Source organism: Scyliorhinus torazame, chromosome 6 (genome assembly GCF_047496885.1).
Source record: "Scyliorhinus torazame isolate Kashiwa2021f chromosome 6, sScyTor2.1, whole genome shotgun sequence".
Lineage (NCBI taxonomy): Eukaryota > Metazoa > Chordata > Chondrichthyes > Carcharhiniformes > Scyliorhinidae > Scyliorhinus > Scyliorhinus torazame.
Window position 1 is genome coordinate 105,016,430 of NC_092712.1, and position 25,722 is coordinate 105,042,151.

Here is a 25,722-nt window from a genome sequence, read left to right on the forward strand (position 1 = left end):
AGAACTTGTTCCCCAGCAGCTTCGGTACAGAAAGTGAAGGCTGCTGGGACAGCACCGTTTCTTATACTCCGCCTGTCAGGGCGGAGCTACGTAACAACAGCCAATGGTAGACTCCTAGGTCTAACCAATGGTCATCAGCCTCTTAGGTACCGCAATACCTGGTACTACCACAGTGGGAAAGACCCCTCGGGTTCGCAGGACATTTCTGCATAGGGATGGACAATCAGGAGGGCTGGCACTACCTAATATGCTGTGTTATTTCTGGGTGGCAAACATTAAGAAGGTAGGTGGGTGTTTTAAGGATCCGGACTGTAAATGGAGGCAGAACAGAGGTTACCACTGCTGCCTCACAACGCCAGGGACCCGGGTTCGATTCCAACGTCAGGTGACGGTCCCTGTGGAGTTTGAACATTCTCCCCATGTCTGTGTGGGTTTGCTCCGGGTGCTCTGGTTTCCTCCCCAGTCCAAAGATGTACAGGTTAGGTGGAGTGGCCATGCTAAATTGCCCCTGAGGGTGAAGTTTCAGGATAGGGCGGGCGATTGGGCCTGGCTAGGGTGGTCTTTCGAAGGGTTGATGCAGACGCAAAGGCTGAATGGTCTCCTTCTGCACTGTGGGGATTCTATGGTTCTATGACTTTGTGCAAAGGATCAAGTCTGAGAGCCCTTGCTACAGCTCCGCTCCCGTTCTCTCCGATAAATCGTTTGACGAGCCAAATGGTAATAGCCTCTTTGAGGATTTGGAATCAATTTCGTCAGCATTTTAAATTAGGTACTATGTCACTGTTGGCACTGATTTGCAGGAACTGTGGGCTGGATTCTCCGTCGCCCCACGCCGAAATCGCGGGGCCGAGAATCCATTTTCACGCCAAATTCGGGCCCGGCGATTCTCCGGGAACCAAGAATCGGCATTTTCGCATATGTAAGGAGCTTCCTTCGATTCCCCTGGTACCGGTGCCCTCACTTACGGATAGGTTTCTGTGCTTGGATGAGCTAGGGGAGGGAAGGATCTCAGGCATTTATGGGCAGATGTTGGTGACAGAGCAGGCATCATTGGAAGATGTGAAAAGGAAGTGGGAGGACGAGCTGTGTTTGGTCTTTGATGGGGGGGGGGGGGGGGGGGGGGGCGGTGGAGTGAAGCTCTTCATCGGGCCAACTTCACCTTGTGTGCAAGGTTAAGTCTGATAAAGTTCAAGGTGGTGCACAGGGTGCACCTGACCAGGGCGCGTACATGTGGGTTCATCTTGGGAGTGGCGGATAGGTATGAGAAATGCTGTAGGAAGCCGGTGAACCTCACGCACATGTTTTGGTCCAGCCCCAACCTTGTTAATTTTTGGGCCACCTTTTTTGAAACACTGTCAGGGATTAAGTTAAGTTGGTGGGTGTTAAGTTGGAGCCCTGCCCATTGGTGCCCATTTTTGGTGTGTTGGACTCACCAGTGCTGCAGACGGGGACAAAGGCAGATGTCTTGACCTTTGCCTCGGAGGTGAGTCTTGCTCGGGTGGAAGCCTTCAATGCTGCCTGAGGCTTCAGCATGCTTAGAGGACCTGATAGAATTCAATCAAATGTGCCGTGAGGGGGTCGGCGGATGGGTTTTAGTCAAGGTGTCAGACGTTAATTGCCTTTTTCAGGGAGTATTTACCTTCAGCTTTTGGGGGGAGGGAGGGATGGTTTGGCTAGTCTATTAGGGTCTTTGTTATTGGGGGGGTACTTGGCAGGGTAGTCTTGGTATAAAACTTTCGACGGGTTGTGTTATATTAGGGTTATTTTTGTAACAATTAAAATTTTGTTGGAATAAAAAAATATTTTTAAAAGGTTAAGGGATGGTGAAGGGTGGGGGGGGGGGAATCCTGAAACCAAGGGTGTAAAGCGGGTGGGGGGGCGGTCTAGAGATCATCACAGCCTTCCAAAATGGTGCCCAATCTGTGAGGAGCTGATCTCGCCAGTGCTGGACAGCTGCCTAAGTGTGGCCGCAGGGGTCGAAACTTCCCGAGATCCAAAAAAGCTGGCATAGTGCCAGTGTTATCCTCGGCATTGCAGCCATTGAGAAACAGTCCACCAAATGCGTCCTAAGGTGGATTTTAACTTTTGTCTGCTGAATTGTGCCCATTGTGTTTACCTTTAGTAAGATGGTGTAGTTAACGGGAGAAGCCAGGGGCTGAAGCAGTCAGGTGTTGATTTTCAGTTCAGTTAAAGAATTGTCTGTGAACAGACTGGCAGTTTATCACAAAGCAATTTAATTAAAAAGATGCCTGTGAACAGATCATCAGTTTCTGAAAAGGCTGGTAGGTTAAACAGCAGTTTGACACAGGAAATAATCTGCAGGCTGGTTCCTAAAGTACCTCTCTTTTGCAAAGTGGTTTATCCAAGACAGCTCTTTACAGCAAGTATTCCTGCTTTAGCTAACTGTATTTAAAGTGGATTTTGACCCAAGATGGGTTTTGCTTGAGTGGAGATAAAATATAGGAATTACAACTGTTCCATTGTTATTGTTAAGCATTGTTTAACTGGTCATTTTAAATTATTTTCTTTGTGATGATAAGGTTATTTTAGGATTGTGTTAATAATAAATTTTGTTTTAATATTACCATATTCATATTTGTGCATGAAATCACACCTGGAGCGAATTATCCTTTCCTCACAATCTTACAATTAAATAAAATATTGGGGTTTCCGGCTGGTACCTGTTGGGATCTGGTTCAGGATCATAATGTAGAATTTTAAAAAAATATCAGTTCATAAATATTTTTGGTGCTATTTAACTTTCTGTTTTTCAAAGATACAACACAACCACAAACAAAGTGAATTATTCAAGACGGCATGGCAGAAGTATATGGCCAGAACATCAAACCATGAAATCTTGAAGGCAAGGTTTGCTTTATTTAGCGAAACAAATATCATCTTAATGCATTTCATTCTTAAAAAAATGGCATTTTGCATTTTGAATTGTCCCCAATAATGGGGAATGCTCCCTTTCCTAGGGGGCTAGGTTGATGCCGGAGTGGACCCCCCAGTTTCAGCCGGCGCAAAACGGCCCGCACAAGTTCGTGCATGCGCGGAACGGCCGCCGTGATTCCGCGCATGCATGGAACGGCCGGCCTATTTCCGCGCATGCACGCTACGGCCGGTGTATTTCCGCACATGCACGGGGGATCCCTTCTCCGTGCCGGCCCCCGGGCAATATGGCAGAACCCTACAGGGGCCTGGCACGGAATAAAATAGGCCCCCACGGAACCAGCCCCCCGCCGAACGGTAGGCCCTGATCGCAGGCCAGGCCACCGTGGGACCTCAGTAACCCACGCCAGCGGGACTCGGCCAAACTCATCGGCCACTCGGCCCATCGGGGCCCGGAGAATCGTCGGGGAGGGGGGCGCTATCAATGGTCCCTGACCGACGTGATGGGAATCCCGCGGGCGCCCGGAAATTGGCACCGGAGAATAGGGAAGCGGGAGGCGGGGCGGGGCATTCTCTGACCCGGTGGCCTAAGTATATGTTTAATGCTGTGATCCATTATAGACTTTTTTTTTAAAGTTAAGAGACCATTAAATTAACCAACATTGTACAAGTGTTCACATTCATTTGAGTACTTTCTCTAGTGAATGAAGTGCTCTCATTAACTTAACAATATTGAGAATCTGAATTTAGTTGGTTCTATGGACACTGTGCTTTGAATTTGATTTGCAGGGACCAAAAATAAAATATAGGCAGTCTAATAATCTAGAGGCAGTGGATTGAAGTCCAAGCATCTATTGAACCTCAAAAAAACTAAACAGGAGCCATCCTTGTTTTATTGAAATTCTATCTATTGATCCTTTGAAAAAGCAGCAGATGATTGGCCAGTTCATAAGAATAAAATAATTTGGAGCATGAGTTGGCACCTTATGCCTGCTCCATCATTCACTAAGATCATGGCTGACCTGATTGAGGTTTCAACTCCACTTTCCTGTCTGCCCCATAACCCATGACTTCTGGGTCAATGGAAAATTAATTCCACTGTTGATCAAGAATCTAGCTAATTCAGACAACCTCAAGACTATTTTATTGAGTTCTGCTCAGTTGGCATTCTTTCTTCAGGTGAAGTCAGATGAGATCATCTGCTCCACGTCTTTTGAGAGCTGAACAAGCCAATTTTGGAAAAGCAAAGTTTGCCACACATGAAGTTATTATTTTTCGATGGTGCAGGATGAACTCTGAAGCCCTGTTTGCAGGACTGTAGGATTTGTCTATTCAGTTTTGCAATGGAATTTCATTTTATGCGCATGATTGAGTTCTAAACCCTACCAATAATTTTAGCTCAGCAGAGGCTGTTTACACAGCTGTGTACCTTGTTTGATTTAGGGTTCTATGAGAATATAATAGGATTCAATGTTTTGAAGTGTTTCCGAATGGCTGTTTATTATTATTATTATTTTGATGGATTGATGAGCACATTACAGAGTTTATTTTCAAGAGGAGTTTCAATGGCTGTGTGTTTGATTGCATTTTTATGAGCTTCTAAGGGGAACAATTTATTTCAACTGGAGTTTGGATTGTTTTATTTTATTTCATGAGCGTCTCTGACTTCCTGGTGTTATTATATGTTATTATTGTTCTGTCTGTCGTGGATACTAGGTGACAGCAGGGACAATGCTGATATGAGGGGAATGGAGCAGCCAGGTGGGTGGGGGTGACTGATTAGGGCTACGAGGCCTATCAGCCAGCCGTAGAACATTCTGGAACTGCATGTAGGCCAGACCAAGTAAGTGCTGCAGATATCCTACCCTAAATCAACAGGAGTCCAGCCGTTTCACCATTACTTCTTTTTAATTCCAGATTTATTTAATATTTACCAATTGCTGTGGTGGCATTTGTGCTCACATTACCAAAGCATTTGTTCAGAGAATTACGTGTGTAGTATCATTATCAGCAAGCCACCATTCCTGGAGGCAGAGAGTTGTTAAAACTTTCAGTTAACTTAGGGCTCAGGAGAGTTTGCTGGTTAGTAGTTTAGTGGCAATATGATGGTGGGAAGGGAAGGTGGATCTCATGGGAACGCTGAACTCACAGGGGTCATGAGGTAGTAAGAAGGAGAGAAACTAAAGAGCAACGTGAGTTCAGGGCGAGGGCAGGGGAGAGCTTTAAAGGACATTTTGCCTGTTGGACAAAGATCAATGAGTGTAGTAGTAGAGCCAGCTGGTTGGATGGTCTCAATCTGAGAGATGTCCTGTGACTGAAACTACCCACAAGGATTTCTGATCACAAAATCAATCTTGTACATGTCCTGCATTACGAGCATTGTCTCTTCACCTTGGTTTCTTAATTTCAAATATATCTTTTTAGCAAAATGTATGCAGTAAGTTCTTTCATAATAATTACATTTATTTAAATAACTATTCCTCCATTTCTTATAACGTTTATGACTAACATTTTAATTGATTCCTTTTATTTTTAGGAAGCTAAAAAATTTCAAGAAGAGGTGATAGAATCTTCCAGCCCCGAGAAAAAAGACCTGAGCAGCGTCCACAAGACTCATATTGCAGGTTTATACACAACTGTAAGTAAAACTAACAAACCTTGACTGTTATCAGTGAGTTCCAAGAGATGGTTTAGTAAACTGTCGCTTATATTAAATATTGTTCGCCATAATTTTAAACTCATCATGCTCATTCTCCTTTGAGTTCTCATTCTCCCTAAATCCCATCCTCCAAATAAACTCTTCAACCAATATTTATGGCCATTTCAATGACCTTGTCACCTCACATCATCTTGCTAGTTCCATTGTATTAATTGCAGGCAATCTGATCACTTTCTTGTATAATTCTTCAGCCAAATCCCCCTTCTATAGACTAACCCTACCTCCTTCAGAATCAGTCCCTGGAAACCCACTAGACCCTATTTCACTGTTAATAGACCTTTCAAATCCTAACCTTCTACCCTCTGGCTTTCCATGAGCCACAACATTTCTGCAACTACTGATTTTCTCATCGGCACCCTTCACTTAGTCCCCCAAATAACCGCTGCTATCACTCAGGCCATTTGCCTGATATGACTCTCATCTCTGCTCCTTTGAGTCTAAGGGACATAGACTTGAAAGGATATGGCGGACAACTAGTTTAACATCTGTCATAAGACATATGCTATTGAGTCTTGGTATTTTCTGGTTTTTTTCTGTTCCAGGGTTCTGAAATGCAGTGATAATGCCTGGCACATTTTCTCTACTGCAAACCATCTTCTTAAACCCTTCTCCCCTGGCCCCTCCACCCTTGCCACCAACAGGTGTGAGGAATTCATAAACTTCTTGTCACTACGATTGAGACAATCCAATCAACTACCCCATCAAGTCCCTCCTTTCCACTCGTCCAACTGGCCTAGTTTTCATTAATGGGCCAAAAACAGAAAATACTGGACAGTCTCAGCCGGTCTGGTAGCATCTGTGGAGAGAAAAGGAGCTATTGTTTTGAGTCTGGATGACTCTTTGCCAAAGAGTCATCCAGACTCGAAACGTTAGCTCCCTTTTCTCTACACAGATGCTATCAGACCGGCTGAGACTGTCCAGTATTTTCTGTTTTTGTTTCAGATTCCAGCATCCGCAGGAATTTGCTATTTTCTTTAATGGACCCCTGCCTAGCTTTTAACTTATATCTTTCCTTGTTTCTCCCCTATCCTTCTTCATATTCTTTCCCAGCTTATCTTGTCCTTGAGATTCCCCTCAAGCTCAGTACTTCCAGTAAACTGCTGACCACTCAACTTCCCACCTGATCCTCATAACAGCCGAAATTGTAAATAGCTCTTTCTCTTAAAATATTGTCAACCCTTCCTTTAAATCTGTTATCACCCCGCTCCTCAGAAAACACTTATGACCCCCAATATCTTTGCAAACTACTGCCCACCATCTCCAAATTCCCTTTCCTCTCCAAAGTCTTTGAACATTTTTTTGTGCCTCCCAAATATGTGCCTAGCTTTTCCCAAACTCCATGTTGGAAATCTGCCAACCAGGTTTCTACCCCTGCTACAATACAGAAATGGCTGTCATCAAAGTCACAAATTACACTCGGTGTGACTGAAACGTCCTCCTCCTTACTCATCCTTCTCAACCAGTCTGTAACCTTGACGTGATTGACTACACCAACCCCTTCTCCACCTTTCAACAGCAAGATAGGAATGCTCAAGCCAGGTTCCATTTTTATCGACCTAATCTTAGCCAGAGGATCAATTGCAATGGCTTCTCTTCCTGAAGGTGCATTGTTATCTTACCTCGGTTCCCTCCTATTTATCCTATTTCTTATCTACCTACTACCTCTCAGCATCATCATCCAAAGCATTAACAGCATTAGTTTCACAAGTATGGGGCTGGTTTAGCACAGTGGGCTAAATAGCTGGCTTGTAATGCAGAACAATGGCAGCAGCGCGGGTTCAATTCGCGTACCGGCCTCCACGAACAGATGCTGGAATGTGGCGACTGAGGGCTTTTCACAGTAACTTCATTGAAGCCTACTTGTGACAATAAGTGATTATTATTATTATTATGCTGACACCATGCAGCCCTCTTCTCCTTGCCATCACCTCTCTCAACTCCTTCACTGTTTATAGGACTGGTTATCCAACATCCAAAACTGGTTGAGCAGAAACTTTCTTCCATTTGACTATTGGGAAGACTGAAGCCATTGCTTTGCTCCCTGCTACAAATTATGCTCCCTAATTACCAACTCCATTCCACCCTTTGGCAATTGTCTGGGACTAAACCAGCCTGCTCACTACCTTAGAGTTATGTTTGTCTCTGAGATGAACTTCCAACCACATATTCATGTCATCAATAAAATAAAATCAGCAAATTTCCAACTCCACAACATTGTCTGACTTTGTCACTGCCTCAGCTCAGCTGCTCCCAAAACCCTTATTCATGCTTTTATTACCTCTAGACTTGACTATTTCAATATACTCCTGGCTGGTCTCCCATATTCTAACTTCCATAAATTTGATTAACCAAATTCCTGCTGCCTAATTCACACCAAGTCCCTGTGTTTGCTAACCTACATTGACTTCTATGTCTTAATTTAAAAATTCTCATGGCCTCACTCCAACAGGCACTGTAATTTCCACCATCCCCATACCCCTCTGAGATATCTGCGCTCATCCAATTTTGACTATTCCCAACTTTGATTACTTCATCATGTCTAGGCCCTAAGCTCTGGAATTCCGTTGCTAAACCTCTCTGAGTTCCTACCTTACTCTCCTCCTTTAAGACACTATTTAAAACCTTCCCCTTGATGCCTGCTCATGACAATGTTGGTTCTTTGTGCACCCTGCTGCATTTCATCATCGAATGGTAAACCTAGTCATGGCTGCCACTCTACTAGTCAAAGATCCCTCAGCTATTGAGTTTCATCTCCAAGCCACTCCTGATGCCGCTGGCTGGATGCCACTAACACAAAGTGGGAACCAGAACCAAAAATGATCCAAGCCCTAGTTTCCTGATCCCAGATTGAAACAAGTCTCTGTAATGACCACATAGCATACTCTTCGAGTTGAATTTATCCCTGCATAGCATTACATTTTTGTACTATTACTCCATCTGTTATTATAAAGAATGTTTATTTGGACCACACAGCTTAACCTGTCTTTCTGCTATAATATTTTGCTCATACATTTCCTATTTTTCTCTCCTGGTTTAATTAATTTACATAAGTGAGTTCTCACTTTACCTGCAATGCCTAAAGTACAGTTTCTGATTGTTAATTTTATTCTCTTCTCCTGTTTGTGTTTGATCTATTAACTGTACAGTTTCAGTATCCCTTCTCCGAAATTCTGAAAACCGATGTGATGTCATGAGCGGCAAAGCTCCCAGGTGATGCACAGTTCCCAGCATGCTGCACATATGCAGTTCCCAACATTATGCACACGTGCACAGTTCCCAATGTGCTGCACATGCACAGTATATTCCAAAATCTAAAAATTTCCGAAATTCAATACACACTCGGCCGCAAACATTTTGGATAAGGGACTTTCAACCTGTACTACCTTGCCACCTTGTGATCACCCTACTAATCTTATCTGTCTCAACAATCTTCAGATGGAGCTTGTTCCAACATTACAGCCCCTTCTTGTGCCATGACTAATGGAACCCCTATTTTCCACACCATTCTTCAGACACATGTTCACCTTCCTAATTTGCGTATCACAATGTCAAAGTGCATGTCACTTGGTTAATAATCCAGAGACCTTTGAGGCCCTCTACTTTAATTTTGCTCATAGTTCCTGATTCTCTCCAAACAGGACCTCCTGCCTACACTTTTCTATTTTGTCTGTCTCAACATGGACCATAATGACCAGATCCACCCTCTCCCTCTGCAGTCTTCTTTCGCTATAGCACTAGGCATCCAACAAATCCAGTGGGAAATGCCAACTTGTCTTTTGGTCCACAGAAGCTACCCAATCTGCTGAAAATTTTGAGAATTTTCTATTTTTTTAAAAAGAGGACAAAAGAATAAAAATAAAATTTTACATGAAGTAATGCAAAGTTATTTTAAAGCATCTATAGAACCAGAAGATCCAAAGTTTAAATTCATCAACAACAAGGATGCACACGTAATTTGTAAATTATGTGACAACGTTTTCCTCAGGAAACATAACTTGTAAAAGTTACTTAAAACAACTTTCCCATTTTCATTTGGAAAGCTTGAGGCACTGACATTATTGTACGGTTTTAATAAGAGCAGAACCATCAGCATACTGTATAATGGAAGGTCAGCAATGAATATTTGTGCTTTGTTTTCCCATCAGGGTTTTTGGGGACGTTTGGTGTCAATAGAAACCACACCGCCGGAGTTATTAGGAGGTCCATTTTCACCTGTAAATCTTAAAATCAAGGGAACTTGCAGAAATAGTTCAACAATGAAAACTGGGGATGCTGGAAACAAGCCATGTTCTCTATCTGTAAAATGAGTCCTCCATATTAATTCAAATAAATCCTTCACGGATACAGTTTGTAGACCTTTATCGTGTTTGACTTTTTAATTAATTATAAAGAGCAAATTCTAAACTGCACATTGTTTTCAAATAACTAGTTATTTGTATGGTGCATTAAGGTACGAATGAATGATAAAAAGAACACAAAGAGCAAATTGGTGGAAAATATTTAAAAAGCAAGAAAACAGAAAGCACTTGGGGAGCACCTGTTGCAGGAACAGACAATTTAATATTTCAGTTCTGATGATGGGTCTGAAATGTGAACTTGTCTGTTGTTATCTAACTGCTGATTTGTTCTTGTATTTTTTCTGTTTTATAAAAGAGGACACATAAAATTGGACTCCATGTAATGTCTGGCTGGTTTGAGGACCATGAACGTCCATTGAGTAAATTCACCAATCCGGCGCACCTGATCAGGAACCATGATTGAAGAAAGTGAGGGTTGTACCTGTTACGACCCCTACAGGGGCAGAGCTGTATAGCATCCGCTTTCCCTCCTACAGATATTTTAAGTTTATTGTCAACTCAAGAGTACAAAGGAATCAATCAGCGACATGCCAAAAACAGTCACGAAAATCAGTAATATGTGAAAAGCATTTACAAGACACCAAAAAATATATAAAATCACCAGTTCTTATGCCTGCACATACCCACCACCACCACATCCACCTCCCCCCCCCCCCCCCTACCCCCCCAGCCCCAGTGGTAGCCCCACAGCAGCGGAAATGTGCCCAAATGAGCAGCACACACCACTAGAAAAGGACACACCGAATCAGGGCATGGCAGAAGAGAAAGACAGAACTCCCTTCACAAAAAAAAGCAAGACAAAATACAGAAAAACACAAGAAGCTCAACAAACAATTAAGGGGAGTGGGGGGGTGGGGGGGGGTCCACACATGTGTCATGGGGATTGGCAACTAAGCAGGGTCTCACTTGCTCGCCTGCCGCCGAACACCGCGTCGGCGACCTCCCTTTCCTCCGGGCCGACGACCACACCCAGTGCCCTCTGCTCAGGCATGGTGAGGGGCCGCAATTCTGGTGGTCCCCCTCCGGTCTCCTCCCGGCGGTTGTGCACCTTCTCCTGGGGCGAGGGAATCACAAGTAGCACAACCGTTATACGTTCCGATGCATTCAGCCCAGGGGTTGGGTAGATGGTGGCCTCAGTGGCTCGGACACCCGGCCATGGCGGCTGGTGTGTGGGGCAGGGTGGGGGTTCGGCTGTCCCCGAGGGCGACAGGAAGGGTTACAGGGGGGCGGTGTTTGTGCGAGTGGCACAGCGCTGCCTACTAACCCTGGCAGCCCTGAGTCAGTTGTGGAATTTCTTCCTGCACTGCCTGCCAGTCCGGGCGGCGTTGCCCACGGCGCTGACCACCTATGCCACCTGCACCCAAGCACAGCGGACGGCGGTGCCTGGCGGCCTTCCTCCCGAGCCGGAGTGCAGGGTCATCTGCCTCTCCTCCACGGCGTCCATGAGGGTGTCCAGCTCAGCGTCCCTGAACCGTGGCACTGTTCTCCTTCCAGCCATCTTGTTGGCTGGAACGGTGTGTGGGGAATGGATCATTTAAGTGAGGTTGCGGCGTGTGAGCCTCATGTGTGCCAATCACGGACCCGGCGAATCCGGCACCATTTCACATGGAATTGATTGTGTTCCATGTGGCAATGGTGCCAGCCCATTTTGGCTTGACAAAATATTTTATTGAGGCATTTATAATTTTAACACATTTCAACAATAACATCCAACAGAACACACAACAAAATAACCATCATTCCCCCCAAACACAAACCCCAACCAACATGGATTATAAACACATCCCCGGCCCTTCCGCCATTGGTTTTCCTACCCTTATTCGTCGCTTCCATTCCTCCCCATCCACCCACCCCCCACCCCACCCTCGCTGACAGTCTAATTTTTCTGGAAGAAGTCAATGAACAGCTGCCACCTCTGAGCAAACCGCTGTAATGAACCCCTCAAGGTGAATTTAATTTGCTCAAGCCTGAGAAACCCCGCCATGTCGCTAATTCAAAGCCCCGTATTTGGGGCTCCGAGTCCCTCCACCCCAGTAAAATCCATCTCCGGTCCACCAGGGAAGCGAAAGCGAAATCGTCGGCCTCTCCCCCCCCCCCTCCCCCCCCACCCCCACCCCCGCCCCCGCAGGGCTCCCGGGTCTTCCGACACTCTAAAGATCGCCACCTCTGGACTGGATACAGAGCCACCCTCCCTTGCAAAACCTTTGACATGACGTCTGCAAATCCAAATCCAATTGCTAAAAGCCCCCTCAGCCTCGGACATGCCCAGAACATGTGTACTTGATTTGCAGGACTTCCCCCACATCATCCACACCTGTCCTTCGCCTCCTCAAAGAACCTGCTCATCCGGGCCGCAGTCATACAAGCCCTGTGGACCACCTTGAATTGGATCAGGCTGAGCCTGGCACACAACGAGGACGCGTTAACTTTCCGCAGGGCCTCCTTCCATAACCCAGCCTCCAACTCCCCCCACCAACTCTTCTTCCCACTTTCTCTTCACCTCCCCCATTGGGGCTCCCTCCCACTCCATCAGCTCCTTATAGATCTCTGAGACCTTCCCCTCCCCAACTCCTATTCTCGACATGACCTTATGCTGTAACCTCTTTTGCGGGAGGTGTGGAAAGCTCGAGATCTGCCTCCGTACAAAATCCCTCACTTGCAGGTACCGGAACCCGTTCCCACCTGGCAACTCAAACTCCTCCTCCAAACTCGGAACTCGATCCCTGCCCATTGCCACCTCTGAAACACAAAGTCCAGCCCCTCCCGGAGCGAACTAATGGTCATCGCATATCGGTGCCCACACCGACGCCCCCTCCAAACCCCTGTGCTGCCACCACTGTCCCCACACCCTCAGGGCTGCCACTACTACCAAGCTTGTGGAGTACCGAGCCGGCGAGAACAGCAGAGGTGCCGTTAACAATGCCCTCAAACTCGTGCCCTTATAGGATGCCACCTCCACCCGCTCCCACACCGACCCCTGCCCCACTACCCACTTCCTGACTATCGATATATTCGCCGCCCAGTAATAGTTAATAAAGTTCAGAAGAGTCAGCCCCCCTCCTCACACTCCCGCTCCAGCAGCACCTTCCTCACCCCCGGGGATTTAACTGCCCAAATAAATCTTGAGATTACCGCAGGACATTCACCTGAGGAAGGAGCTGTGCTCCGAAAGCTGGTGATTCGAAACAAACCTGTTGGACTTTAACCTGGTGTTGTAAGACTTCTTACTATAATTAAATATGTAGCAACTACAACTGGTTCACTGTTGTCTAATTCCTAACCCCCACTTTAGCTCCCCCCCCCACCCTCTAGACACACACAAGACAGATAAACACAGAGGGATAGAGGGATGTAAAGAAAAATAATAAGTAAAAAGGATAATTGTCTCTATTTCAGAAGGGTGTTTTCAATTCACCTTTCTCCAATCTAGGCATTCAGTTCGAGGTTTTTACTTTCAGTCTGTAATGGGTTTCGCTGTAGATTAATCTAGGCACTCTGCCGGTTTAGAAATCAGCAGTAGGCAACATTTCTGGAGAAAGTGACAGACAGACCAATCCCACTCGGGTACGACCTAATCACCACCTGTTGCTGGGTAGAGTACAGCCTTTTGCCAATTCATTGGTGATCAGCCAACTAATCAAACTGAATCCGCCCCCACCATCTCTCAGGTGCCAAAAAGTCTGGGTTCTGCTGTTCAAAAGCTAGCACAATGTACTATTTTATACTTTTGAGTTCCTCACTTCCTCTGCTTGACTTAAAGGATTATGTCCATTAAACATTCATGGATCAAAAATGATAATGGCAAAATAAAAGTGAGAAATAAGGGAATCAACAGGAAGGGCCCTTACAGGTAGGCAAACAGGCTTTAAGATGGGGTAAAATCAACACATTTTCTGCTGTCCCTCAACCTATGTCTACTCAGAGTTTCAAGTTTCTGACATGGGTCTTCATGTGGCTGAACAGGCCAATTCTCGACCTACAGATCTTCGCACACATGGAGCCTGATGTCACATGAAGGAATGGGATTCAGAGCGTGGGGTCCACAGTGCCGAATCCAGAGTGGAGAATTGACTTCCTTTTCTTTCCTTCTCTACTGCCACTCCAGCTCAGCTTAAGGTGTTGAGATTCAAAGCATGATGCAGCTTGATGGACAAGCTGTTCTGAATGATTGGCAGCAAACTCCTCCAGGTAATTAAGGTCAATGCCACTGCACTTATGGGCTGCAGAGTATCTTCAAACCATTTTTGTTGTCTTCCCCTGGAACATTGGCCATTTGAGTTGAGAGAACAGAAGTTGGTTTGAGAGAGGTCACAGACGGGTACGATCCATGAAAGTTGATTTTGCAGGAATTATTTCCTAAATGTTTGTGGAACTGGCTCCAAGAAGGACTCAAGCATTTATTTGTTCAACAGTCCTCTCACTGAATACAGAGGATGCTGCAGAGGCATTCCCCACCCCGTAGCATTGCATCATCAGATATCTGTCTTTGCAGAATTCAGGCATTGGTTCACCCAAGTTAAAAAACTATGAGTGCCAATGAGTCAGTAGATACTACATCTTAAAGGGATCCTACTTTATAATCAGTTTCTGGAATTGTGTAGTCATCAAACGGGGATAGAAATACATATGTTTCTTTCAAAAAAAGACAATCAAAGTTATTTTTAAAACAAAACAAATTAAAACAAATGATAAAATTAAACTATAATAGTAAAATCAGGATAGAGTGCAACAGAAAATTGATAGGGCATTCATTAAAAGTCTTCCAGTGAACTGATAGACATTGCATGTTGATACAAAAAAAAATATTTTTTAACTAAATCCAATTTCATTGGGATACACCCAAATATGTTCCCTTAAAGGAACAAAGTAATTCAAACAGTAAAAATGTAATTGATAGATGATTTTACAGTTTAATTTTAAACAAAACAAAGTAACAGAAAAATAACAAAAATCAAATCAAAATGCTAACATCAAAACAAATAAAGTTGTCTTCCAGTAAGTTCAGCAACTTTGTAGGAACACGACTTCCGGGTGCGGCGATGACCAGCTGAGTCGCACGTTTCGGCAGCTCCCGGTGAAACGGACTTTTGGGCTCTTGATAGGAGCCCCAACGGCAATTTTGACGGCTAAAAACACTGTGCGGTAAACCAGAAGGGAATCCCCCCTGGATACGGATGAAAAAAGGAGGAGAAAGTGGCAGGATTGCAGTGGATCCTTTAGAACAGCGGCAAGGAAGGCAAGCAAAAACCAAGATGGCGTCGGAAGGTGGCAGTTTAACATGGGGCCCTGAACAACAAGAGTTCTTGAAATGCTGTGTGGAAGAGCTCAAAAACAAAATGAAGAAAGAGCTGTTGGCCCCGATACTACAGGCGATCGAAGGGCTAAAGCAGGAACAAAAGACCCAGGAGCGGGAGCTTCGGATCGTGAAGGCAAAGGCAGCCGAGAATGAGGACGACATACAGGGCCTGGTGGTGAAGACGGAGACGCATGAGGCACATCAGAAACGATGTGTGGAAAGGTTGGAGGCACTGGAGAACAATGCAAGGAGGAACAACCTGAGGATTCTTGGTCTTCCTGAAGGTGTGGAGGGAGCGGACGTCGGGGCATATGTGAGCACGATGCTGCACTCGTTAATGGGAGCGGAGGCCCCGGCGGGTCCGTTGGAGGTGGAGGGAGCATACCGAGTGATGGCGCGAGGGCCGAGAGCAGGAGAAATTCCCAGAGCCATAGTGGTGAGATTCCTCCGTTTTAAGGATAGAGAAATGGTCCTTAGATGGGCAAAGAAAACTCGGAGCAGTAAATGGGAGAACGCGGTGATCCGCGTTTATCAAGACTGGAGTGCGGAGGTGGCGAGACGGAGGGCGAGTTTTAATCGGGCCAAGGCGGTGCTTCATAAAAAGAAGATAAAATTTGGAATGCTGCAACCGGCAAGACTGTGGGTCACATATCGAGGGAGGCACCACTACTTTGAGACGGCGGATGAAGCGTGGACTTTTATTGTGGAAGAAAAACTGGAATGAGCGGGTTATTAAAAAGAACGTTTGAACAAAGTGGTGGGGCGAATGTGGGGGGCAAAGAGGGGGGGTAAAAAGGGGGAAAGAGGAGTTTTATGTACTAATCCTGCGATGTGGTAACTTTTCTCTCTTCCACAGGTGGTGATGGGGGGAGGAGGGGAGGTGGAGGAGATGGGGCGTTGGCCATTGGGGGCGGGGCCAAGGGAGAAGCGCGGGCTTGGTTCCCGCACTATGATAATCATGGCGGGAATAGAGCAGCAGGAAGGAGGGGGCGTCGCACGGTGCGAGCCGAGGTCACGGGGGGAAGCCGAGGTCGGCCAGAGTTTGCTGACTTCTGGGAGCAACATGGGGGGAGTAATTACGCTAGCGGGGGATCTAGCGGGGGGGTGCGAGGGGGGTATTACTGGGTTGCTGCTGCTGGGGAGAGGGGGGAGCTGGTATGGGAGGGGATGGGCGGGGGGGCGCCACCTGGGGGAGATACAGCTGCGTGGGAACCGGGTGAGGAGCTGGAAAAAGGTGATGACTAATCGACAAGTGGGGGGGGGGGGGGGTAGGAAGCCCCCCAACCCGGCTGATCACGTGGAACGTGAGAGGGCTGAACGGGCCGATAAAGAGGGCACGGGTACTCGCACACCTTAAGAAACTTAAGGCAGATGTGGTTATGTTACAGGAAACGCACCTGAAACTGATAGACCAGGTTAGGCTACGCAAAGGATGGGTGGGGCAGGTGTTCCATTCGGGGCTAGATGCGAAAAACAGGGGGGTGGCTATATTTTTGGGGAAGCGGGTAATGTTCGAGGCAAAGACTATAGTGGCGGTTAACGGGGGCAGATACGTGATGGTGAGTGGCAAACTACAGGGGGAGACGGTGGTTTTGGTAAACGTATATGCACCGAACTGGGATGATGCCAATTTTATGAGGCGGATGCTAGGACGCATTCCGGACCTAGAGATGGGAAAGCTGATAATGGGGGGAGATTTTAATACGGTGTTGGAACCAGGGCTGGATAGGTCGAAATCCAGGACTGGAAGGAGGCCGGCAGCAGCCAAGGTACTTAAAGATTTTATGGAGCAGATGGGAGGTGTAGACCCGTGGAGTAAGGAGTTCTCGTTTTTCTCCTATGTCCATAAAGTCTACTCGCGAATAGACTTTTTTGTGCTGGGAAGGGCGTTGATCCCGAAGGTGAGGGGAACGGAGTATACGGCTATAGTCATTTCGGATCACGCTCCACACTGGGTAGACTTGGAGATAGGGGAGGAAACAGGAGGGCGCCCACCCTGGAGAATGGACATGGGACTAATGGCAGATGAGGGGGTGTGTCTAAGGGTGAGGGGGTGCATTGAAAAGTACTTGGAACTCAATGATAATGGGGAGGTCCAGGTGGGAGTGGTCTGGGAGGCGTTGAAGGCGGTGGTTAGAGGGGAGCTGATATCAATAAGGGCACATAAAGGGAAGCAGGAGAGTAAGGAACGGGAGCGGTTGCTGCAAGAACTTTTGAGGGTGGACAGACAATATGCGGAAGCACCGGAGGAGGGACTGTACAGGGAAAGGCAAAGGCTACATGTAGAATTTGACTTGCTGACTACGGGCACTGCAGAGGCACAATGGAGGGAGGCACAGGGTGTACAGTACGAATATGGGGAGAAGGCGAGCAGGTTGCTGGCACACCAATTGAGGAAAAGGGGAGCAGCGAGGGAAATAGGGGGAGTGAGGGATGAGGAAGGAGAGATGGAGCGGGGAGCGGAGAGAGTGAATGGAGTGTTCAAGACATTTTATAAAAAATTATATGAAGCTCAACCCCCGGATGGGAGGGAGAGAATGATGGGCTTCTTGGATCGGCTGGAATTTCCCAAGGTGGAAGAGCAGGAAAGGGTGGGACTGGGAGCATAGATCGAGGTAGAAGAAGTGGTGAAAAGGAATTAGGAGCATGCAGGCGCGAAAGGCCCCGGGACCGGATGGATTCCCAGTCGAATTCTATAGAAAATATGTGGACTTGCTCGCCCCGGTATTGACGAGGACCTTTAATGAGGCAAAGGAAAGGGGACAACTGCCCCCGACTATGTCTGAAGCAACGATATCGCTTCTCTTAAAGAAGGAAAAGGACCCGCTACAATGCGGGTCCTATAGACCTATTTCCCTCCTAAATGTAGATGCCAAGATCCTGGCCAAGGTAATGGCAATGAGAAGAGGAATGTGTCCCGGGGTGGTCCACGAGGACCAAACTGGGTTTGTGAAGGGGAGACAGCTGAACACGAATATACGGAGGCTGTTAGGGGTAATGATGATGGCCCCACCAGAGGGGGAAACGGAGATAGTAGTGGCGATGGATGCCGAGAAAGCATTTGATAGAGTGGAGTGGGATTATTTGTGGGAGGTGTTGAGGAGATTTGGTTTTGGAGAGGGGTATGTTAGATGGGTGCAGCTGTTGTATAGGGCCCCGATGGCGAGCGTGGTCACGAATGGACGGGGATCTGCATATTTTCGGCTCCATAGAGGGACAAGGCAGGGATGCCCTCTGTCCCCATTATTGTTTGCACTGGCGATTGAGCCCCTGGCGATAGCGTTGAGGGGTTCCAAGAAGTGGAGGGGAGTACTTAGAGGAGGAGAAGAACACCGGGTATCTTTGTATGCGGACGATTTGCTACTATACGTGGCAGACCCGGCGGAGGGGATGCCAGAAATAATGCAGATACTTGGGGAGTTTGGGGATTTTTCAGGGTATAAATTGAACATGGGGAAAAGTGAGTTGTTTGTGGTGCATCCAGGGGAGCAGAGTAGAGAAATAGAGGACCTACCGTTGAGGAAGGTAACAGGGGACTTTCGTTACCTGGGGATCCAGATAGCCAAGAATTGGGGCACATTGCATAGGTTAAATTTAACGCGGTTGGTGGAACAAATGGAGGAGGATTTTAAGAGATGGGATATGGTATCCCTGTCACTGGCAGGGAGGGTGCAGGCGGTTAAGATGGTGGTCCTCCCGAGATTCCTCTTTGTGTTTCAGTGCCTCCCGGTGGTGATCACGAAGGCTTTTTTAAAAAGGATTGAAAAGAGCATCATGGGTTTTGTGTGGGCCGGGAAGACCCCGAGAGTGAGGAAGGGATTCTTACAGCGTAGCAGGGATGGGGGGGGGGCTGGCACTACCGAGCCTAAGTGAGTATTATTGGGGCGCTAATATTTCAATGGTGAGTAAGTGGATGGGAGAGGAGGAGGGAGCGGCGTGGAAGAGATTAGAGAGGGCGTCCTGTAGGGGGACTAGCCTACAGGCTATGGTGACAGCCCCATTGCCGTTCTCACCGAGGAACTACACCACAAGCCCGGTGGTGGTGGCTACACTGAAGATTTGGGGACAGTGGAGACGGCATAGGGGAAAGACTGGAGCCTTGGGGGGGTCCCCGATAAGAAACAACCATAGGTTTGCCCCGGGGGGAATGGATGGGGGATATAGAATGTGGCAAAGAGCAGGAATAACGCAACTGAAAGATCTTTTTGTGGATGGGAAGTTCGCGAGTCTGGGAGCGCTGACCGAGAAATATGGGTTGCCCCAAGGGAATGCATTCAGGTATATGCAACTGAGGGCTTTTGCGAGGCAACAGGTGAGGGAATTCCCGCAGCTCCCGACACAAGAGGTGCAGGACAGAGTGATCTCAAAGACATGGGTGGGGGATGGTAAGGTGTCAGATATATATAGGGAAATGAGGGACGAAGGGGGACTATGGTAGATGAACTAAAAGGGAAATGGGAAGAAGAGCTGGGGGAGGAGATCGAGGAGGGGCTGTGGGCAGATGCCCTAAGCAGGGTAAACTCGTCGTCCTCGTGTGCCAGGCTAAGCCTGATTCAGTTTAAGGTATTACACAGGGCGCATATGACTGGAGCACGGCTCAGTAAATTTTTTGGGGTGGAGGATAGGTGTGCGAGGTGCTCGAGAAGCCCAGCGAATCATACCCATATGTTTTGGTCATGCCCGGCACTACAGGAGTTTTGGATGGGGGTGACAAAGGTGCTTTCAAAAGTAGTGGGGGTCCGGGTCGAACCAAGCTGGGGGTTGGCTATATTTGGGGTTGCACAAGAGCCGGGAGTGCAGGAGGCGAGAGAGGCCGATGTTTTGGCCTTTGCGTCCCTAGTAGCCCGGCGCAGGATATTGTTAATGTGGAAAGAAGCCAAGCCCCCGGGGGTGGAGACCTGGATAAATGACATGGCGGGGTTTATAAAGCTAGAGCGGATTAAGTTCGTTCTAAGGGGGTCGGCTCAAGGGTTCACCAGGCGGTGGCAACCGTTCGTCGAATACCTCGCAGAAAGATAGATGGAATGGAAAAAAGAAGGCAGCAGCAGCAGCCCAGGATCGGGGGGGGGGGGGGGGGGGGGGAGGAGGAACCAGAAGGACTCTCAGGGTTGTTAATATATACTGTATAATATGTATAGGTCGTTGCGACAGATAATTATATATTGGACTGTTAAATTATATTTTTGGAGAGTGTTACTTGTGATAAGGCAGTTGCCAATTCGGGTTAGTTTTCATTTTTGTTATTTATTATTTATTCATTTTTTGTTTATAAAATAGGTCATTGTTATTTGTGTTGTTATAATATTGTGTAAAGGATGCACAATGTACTGTGTTGGTTGACCAAAAATTTTCAATAAAATATTTATTTTAAAAAAAAACTTTGTAGGAACACAATCACTACTAGGAACCTAGAAGAGAAAGCCCATCATCACCGTGTCAGGGCATTTTGTGGTGGCCATAAATGTCGTCTTTTTAGCATTCCCCCATCCCAAGAACAATTTTTCTAAAAAAAGCCCAACCAATTGGGGTTTAACAGGCACTTCCCAAAATTTCAGGAAGATATGGTCAGCCAAGCTAGTTTTAAGCAAAGCAAACAAAATGTAATTAATATAATACAAATCAAATTTGAGAGAAATCACAGCAAAGGAACTTTGCAGTTCCCACAGAGCCACTGATGAGCAGGTAGGCATTACATATAATGACCAAACTAGATTTGTGTGCAAGTTTTCACAGTAAAACTCATAAAATCTAATCAAACTCTTAAATAGTTAGGAAATGTGATTAGCTGTCACAAGTTAATATATCAATTGCACAACAAACATGGAGTAATTTTACAATCACTGACGTATATAAAATATTATTCAGATCAGTTTGAGTCATTTAATTTTACTATTCGTAACTTGAAAGATAAACAATAGTAAATTTACTTTTATATCCTATAATTTTGATTTACTCGCAATAACGTAATCAAAACTTGTCACAAACGAGCCTGATTTGTCACCCCTTGAGCTTGATTAAAATGTTCAACTATTTCTAATGGCTGCCTTTAAATGTTTGCAAATTTTAGATAACCAATAAACAAAATTATAGGTTACATAAATAATTACCTTGAGGCTTTTATTCACCAAAGTTTCTTTGATTGAGATAACACATAAAGTCAAACCTATTATAAAGCACTTATTTCGACACAAAGAAAAATCACTTCATAACTACCATTGTGACGTTCATCAATAGCGTACGAAATCAAATCTTCCATTTGGCATGTAAATAAAATTAATTTAGTACAATAATTAGAAGCAGAATAATTAAACCTTTGTACGCTGTATTTTTCACGCATCAACTAACTTTTACCATTTTGAAAAGAGTGGAGATAAATCTGCATTTACCTCAACCTAATGGCTGTAAAATGGAACATTCATTACCTAGAGGGAACTAGCCTACAATTACATTGCACTTTTTGGACCAATAAATACCAGATAGTAATGTTCTTCATGTTGGTCCTATTATTTAGTGCCTTTATAGTCAATTGACATAATATTTATTTTCTCCCTCTTAAAATACTGTATAAAAGGAGGAGGTGATATTGTGGTAAAGTCTCTGGATTAGTAATCCATGGGCCCAGCCTGATGGTCTGAGGAAGAAGATACAAATCCCACTATGGCAGCTGGTGGAATTTAAATTCAGTCAATAAATGTAGATTTAAAAGCTAGTCTTAGTAAATGATATCATGATACCATCGTCAATTATCATAAAAATCCATCTGATTCAAAGAACAAAGAACAAAGAAATGTACAGCACAGGAACAGGCCCTTCGGCCCTCCAAGCCCGTGCCGACCATGCTGCCCGACTTAACTACAATCTTCTACACTTCCTGGGTCCGTATCCTTCTATTCCCATCCTATTCATATATTTGTCAAGATGCCCCTTAAATGTCCCTATCGTCCCTGCTTCCACTACCTCCTCCGGTAGCGAGTTCCAGGCACCCACTACCCTCTGCGTAAAAAACTTGCCTCGTACATCTACTCTAAACCTTGCCCCTCTCACCTTAAACCTATGCCCCCTAGTAATTGACCCCTCTACCCTGGGGAAAAGCCTCTGACTATCCACTCTGTCTATGCCCCTCATAATTTTGCATACCTCTATCAGGTCTCCCCTCAACCTCCTTCGTTCCAGTGAGAACAAACCGAGTTTATTCAACCGCTCCTCATAGCTAATGCCCTCCATACCAGGCAACATTCTGGTAAATCTCTTCTGCACCCTCTCTAAAGCCTCCACATCCTTCTGGTAGTGTGGCGACCAGAATTGAACACTATACTCCAAGTGTGGCCTAACTAAGGTTCTATACAGCTGCAACATGACTTGCCAATTCTTATACTCAATGCCCCGGCCAATGAAGGCAAGCATGCCGTATGCCTTCTTGACTACCTTCTCCACCTGTGTTGCCCCTTTCAATGACCTGTGGACCTGTACTCCTAGATCTCTTTGACTTTCAATACTCTTGAGGGTTCTACCATTCACTGTATATTCCCTACCTGCATTAGACCTTCCAAAATGCATTACCTCACATTTGTCCGGATTAAACTCCATCTGCCATCTCTCCGCCCAAGTCTCCAGACAATCTAAATCCTGCTGTATCCTCCGACAATCCTCATCGCTATCCGCAATTCCACCAACCTTTGTGTCGTCTGCAAACTTACTAATCAGACCAGTTACATTTTCCTCCAAATCATTTATATATACTACAAAGAGCAAAGGTCCCAGCACTGATCCCCGTGGAACACCACTGGTCACAGCCCTCCAATTAGAAAAGCATCCCTCCATTGCTACTCTCTGCCTTCTATGGCCTAGCCAGTTCTGTATCCACCTTGCCAGCTCACCCCTGATCCCATGTGACTTCACCTTTTGTAATAGTCTACCATGAGGGACCTTGTCAAAGGCCTTACTGAAGTCCATATAGACAACATCTACTGCCCTACCTGCATCAATCATCTTAGTGACCTCCTCGAAAAATTCTATCAAGTTAGTGAGACACGACCTCCCCTTCACAAAACCGTGCTGCCTCTCACTAATGCGTCCATTTGCTTCCAAATGGGAGTAGATCCTGTCTCGAAGAATTCTCTCCAGTAATTTCCCTACCACTGAAGTAAGGCTCACCGGCCTGTAGTTCCCGGGATTATCCTTGCTACCCTTCTTAAACAGAGGAACAACATTGGCTATTCTCCATTCCTCCGGGACATCCCCTGAAGACAGCGAGGATCCAAAGATTTCTGTCAAGGCCTCAGCAATTTCCTCTCCAGCCTCCTTCAGTATTCTGGGGTAGATCCCATCAGTCCCTGGGGACTTATCTACCTTAATATTTTTTAAGACACCCAACACCTCATCTTTTTGGATCACAATGTGACCCAGGCTATCTACACCCCCTTCTCCAGACTCAACATCTACCAATTCCTTCTCTTTGGTGAATACTGAGGCAAAGTATTCATTTAGTACCTCGCCCATTTCCTCTGGCTCCACACATAGATTCCCTTGCCTATCCTTCAGTGGGCCAACCCTTTCCCTGGCTACCCTCTTGCTTTTTATGTACGTGTAAAAAGCCTTGGGATTTTCCTTAACCCTATTTGCCAATGACTTTTCGTGACCCCTTCTAGCCCTCCTGACTCCTTGCTTAAGTTCCTTCCTACTTTCCTTATATTCCACGCAGGCTTCGTCTGTTCCCAGCCTTTTAGCCCTGACAAATGCCTCCTTTTTCTTTTTGACGAGGCCTACAATATCACTCGTCATCCAAGGTTCCCGAAAATTGCCGTATTTATCTTTCTTCCTCACAGGAACATGCCGGTCCTGTATTCCTTTCAACTGTCACTTGAAAGCCTCCCACATGTCAGATGTTGATTTGCCCTCAAACATCCGCCCCCAATCTATGTTCTTCAGTTCCCGCCTAATATTGTTATAATTAGCCTTCCCCCAATTTAGCACATTCATCCTCGGACCACTCTTATCCTTGTCCACCAGTACTTTAAAACTTACTGAATTGTGGTCACTGTTACCGAAATGCTCCCCTACTGAAACATCTACCACCTGGCCGGGCTCATTCCCCAATACCAGGTCCAGTACCGCCCCTATTCACTAATGTCCTTTAGGGGAGGAAATCTGCTGTCCTTACCTGATCTGGCCTACATGTGACTTCAGACCCACAGCAATGTGGCTAACTCTTAACTGCCCTTTGAAGTGGCCTAGCAAGCCACCCAATAGTATCAAACTGCTGCAAAGTCAAAAAGGAATTAAAGCAGGTATACGCACTGTGGGTGTAACCAGATCGCTTGGACTGCAGTGGTTCAAGAAGGCAGCTCACCTGCACTTTCTTAAGGGTACTAAATGCTTAGCAAGGCCCACGTCCTGTGAAATAATTTTTTTTTTAAATGACAACTTTATATGAAACTATGGAATCAGAAATAATCATTGCATTTCTCCACGGGCTATATTACAGAGGAATTCTTAACAGAGGCAACCTTGCTGTTTGTCAATTTTAAGAGTGAAGGCCTTCAGTTGATACATATGACATTGTCATCAAGGTGTTCTTCAAAGGACACTCCCAAGACCTGTACATTCCAGTCTAGGGAAGACCTGAGGAGCCTCTGGTTCTCAAACTGTCATCCTGATTCTAAGCTGTCAATTCATTCCAAGGCTTTGTCACTACTGTAATAGTGTGAGGAGTCAATGAGGAGGCTGCTTAAATCACAAAATGATTTATTTAAACAACATCAGAGTTAAACTATATACAGGCACAACTCTGATACAGATCTTGACTCCCGGACCCACACTGTGGGTCCCTTGCTTCCAAGGCCCATGTACTTACCATTCATTGGCCGAGGTTTGAAAGCTCCCCAACAATAGCCATCCCTCCTCCCTCAAGTTTCTCAATATCACATTTATAGAAGATTAATAACATGTAACATTTTACTGTAAGGGCAGAAACACAAATAGGGGGTGATGTGGTGCAGTTTTTCTTTTTTTCAAAATATTTTTATTGGCATTTGTATTTAAAAACAGAGCTTCGTTGATAAAGAACAATATAAGAACAATGATAATGGAGGTTAACACAATACAAATTACAAAATATGAGGCACACACTGTCACCTTGTCCTTGACTGAAGTCCCAGTCCTATTTTACATTATTTATAATTGTGTTTGATAATGCAGTATTTTGAAGGGTTCTTCCTGGAGCTCCTACTTCTTAGCGGTAGGAGTTGCTCCCAGCTTTGCCCATATATTTACATACGTTGCTGGGACCCTTCCCTTCACTTGCCGATTGTCTTCATTTCGCTGGTGGGTGGGGGGTGGGAGATTCCCATTCCCCCCTAGAGTTTGCGAGAGAGGGCGTTACCACCCATTTTCCTGATTTACCCCGTGTGGGAGGAGTTTGTGTTCCCTCCCGTGGGCGGCCCTCTTCCTCGTTCCTT

At 45.9% G+C, this 25,722-nt stretch overlaps 1 protein-coding gene across 2 annotated transcripts in view; it reads left to right on the plus strand.

Annotated features, from left to right (window-relative positions):
* The window catches only part of LOC140424932 (cilia- and flagella-associated protein 69-like), a 186,983-nt gene extending 177,016 nt beyond the window's left edge, over positions 1 to 9,967 (plus strand). For both annotated transcript variants that reach the window (XM_072508615.1, XM_072508616.1), the window contains 3 exons: positions 2,777 to 2,863; positions 5,429 to 5,530; positions 9,757 to 9,967. In XM_072508615.1, the coding sequence (XP_072364716.1) occupies positions 2,777 to 2,863; positions 5,429 to 5,530; positions 9,757 to 9,918 (351 nt within the window). In that variant the 3' untranslated portion in view covers positions 9,919 to 9,967. The remainder of the gene's footprint in view (positions 1 to 2,776; positions 2,864 to 5,428; positions 5,531 to 9,756) is intronic.
* Positions 9,968 to 25,722: the final 15,755 nt, after the last annotated feature.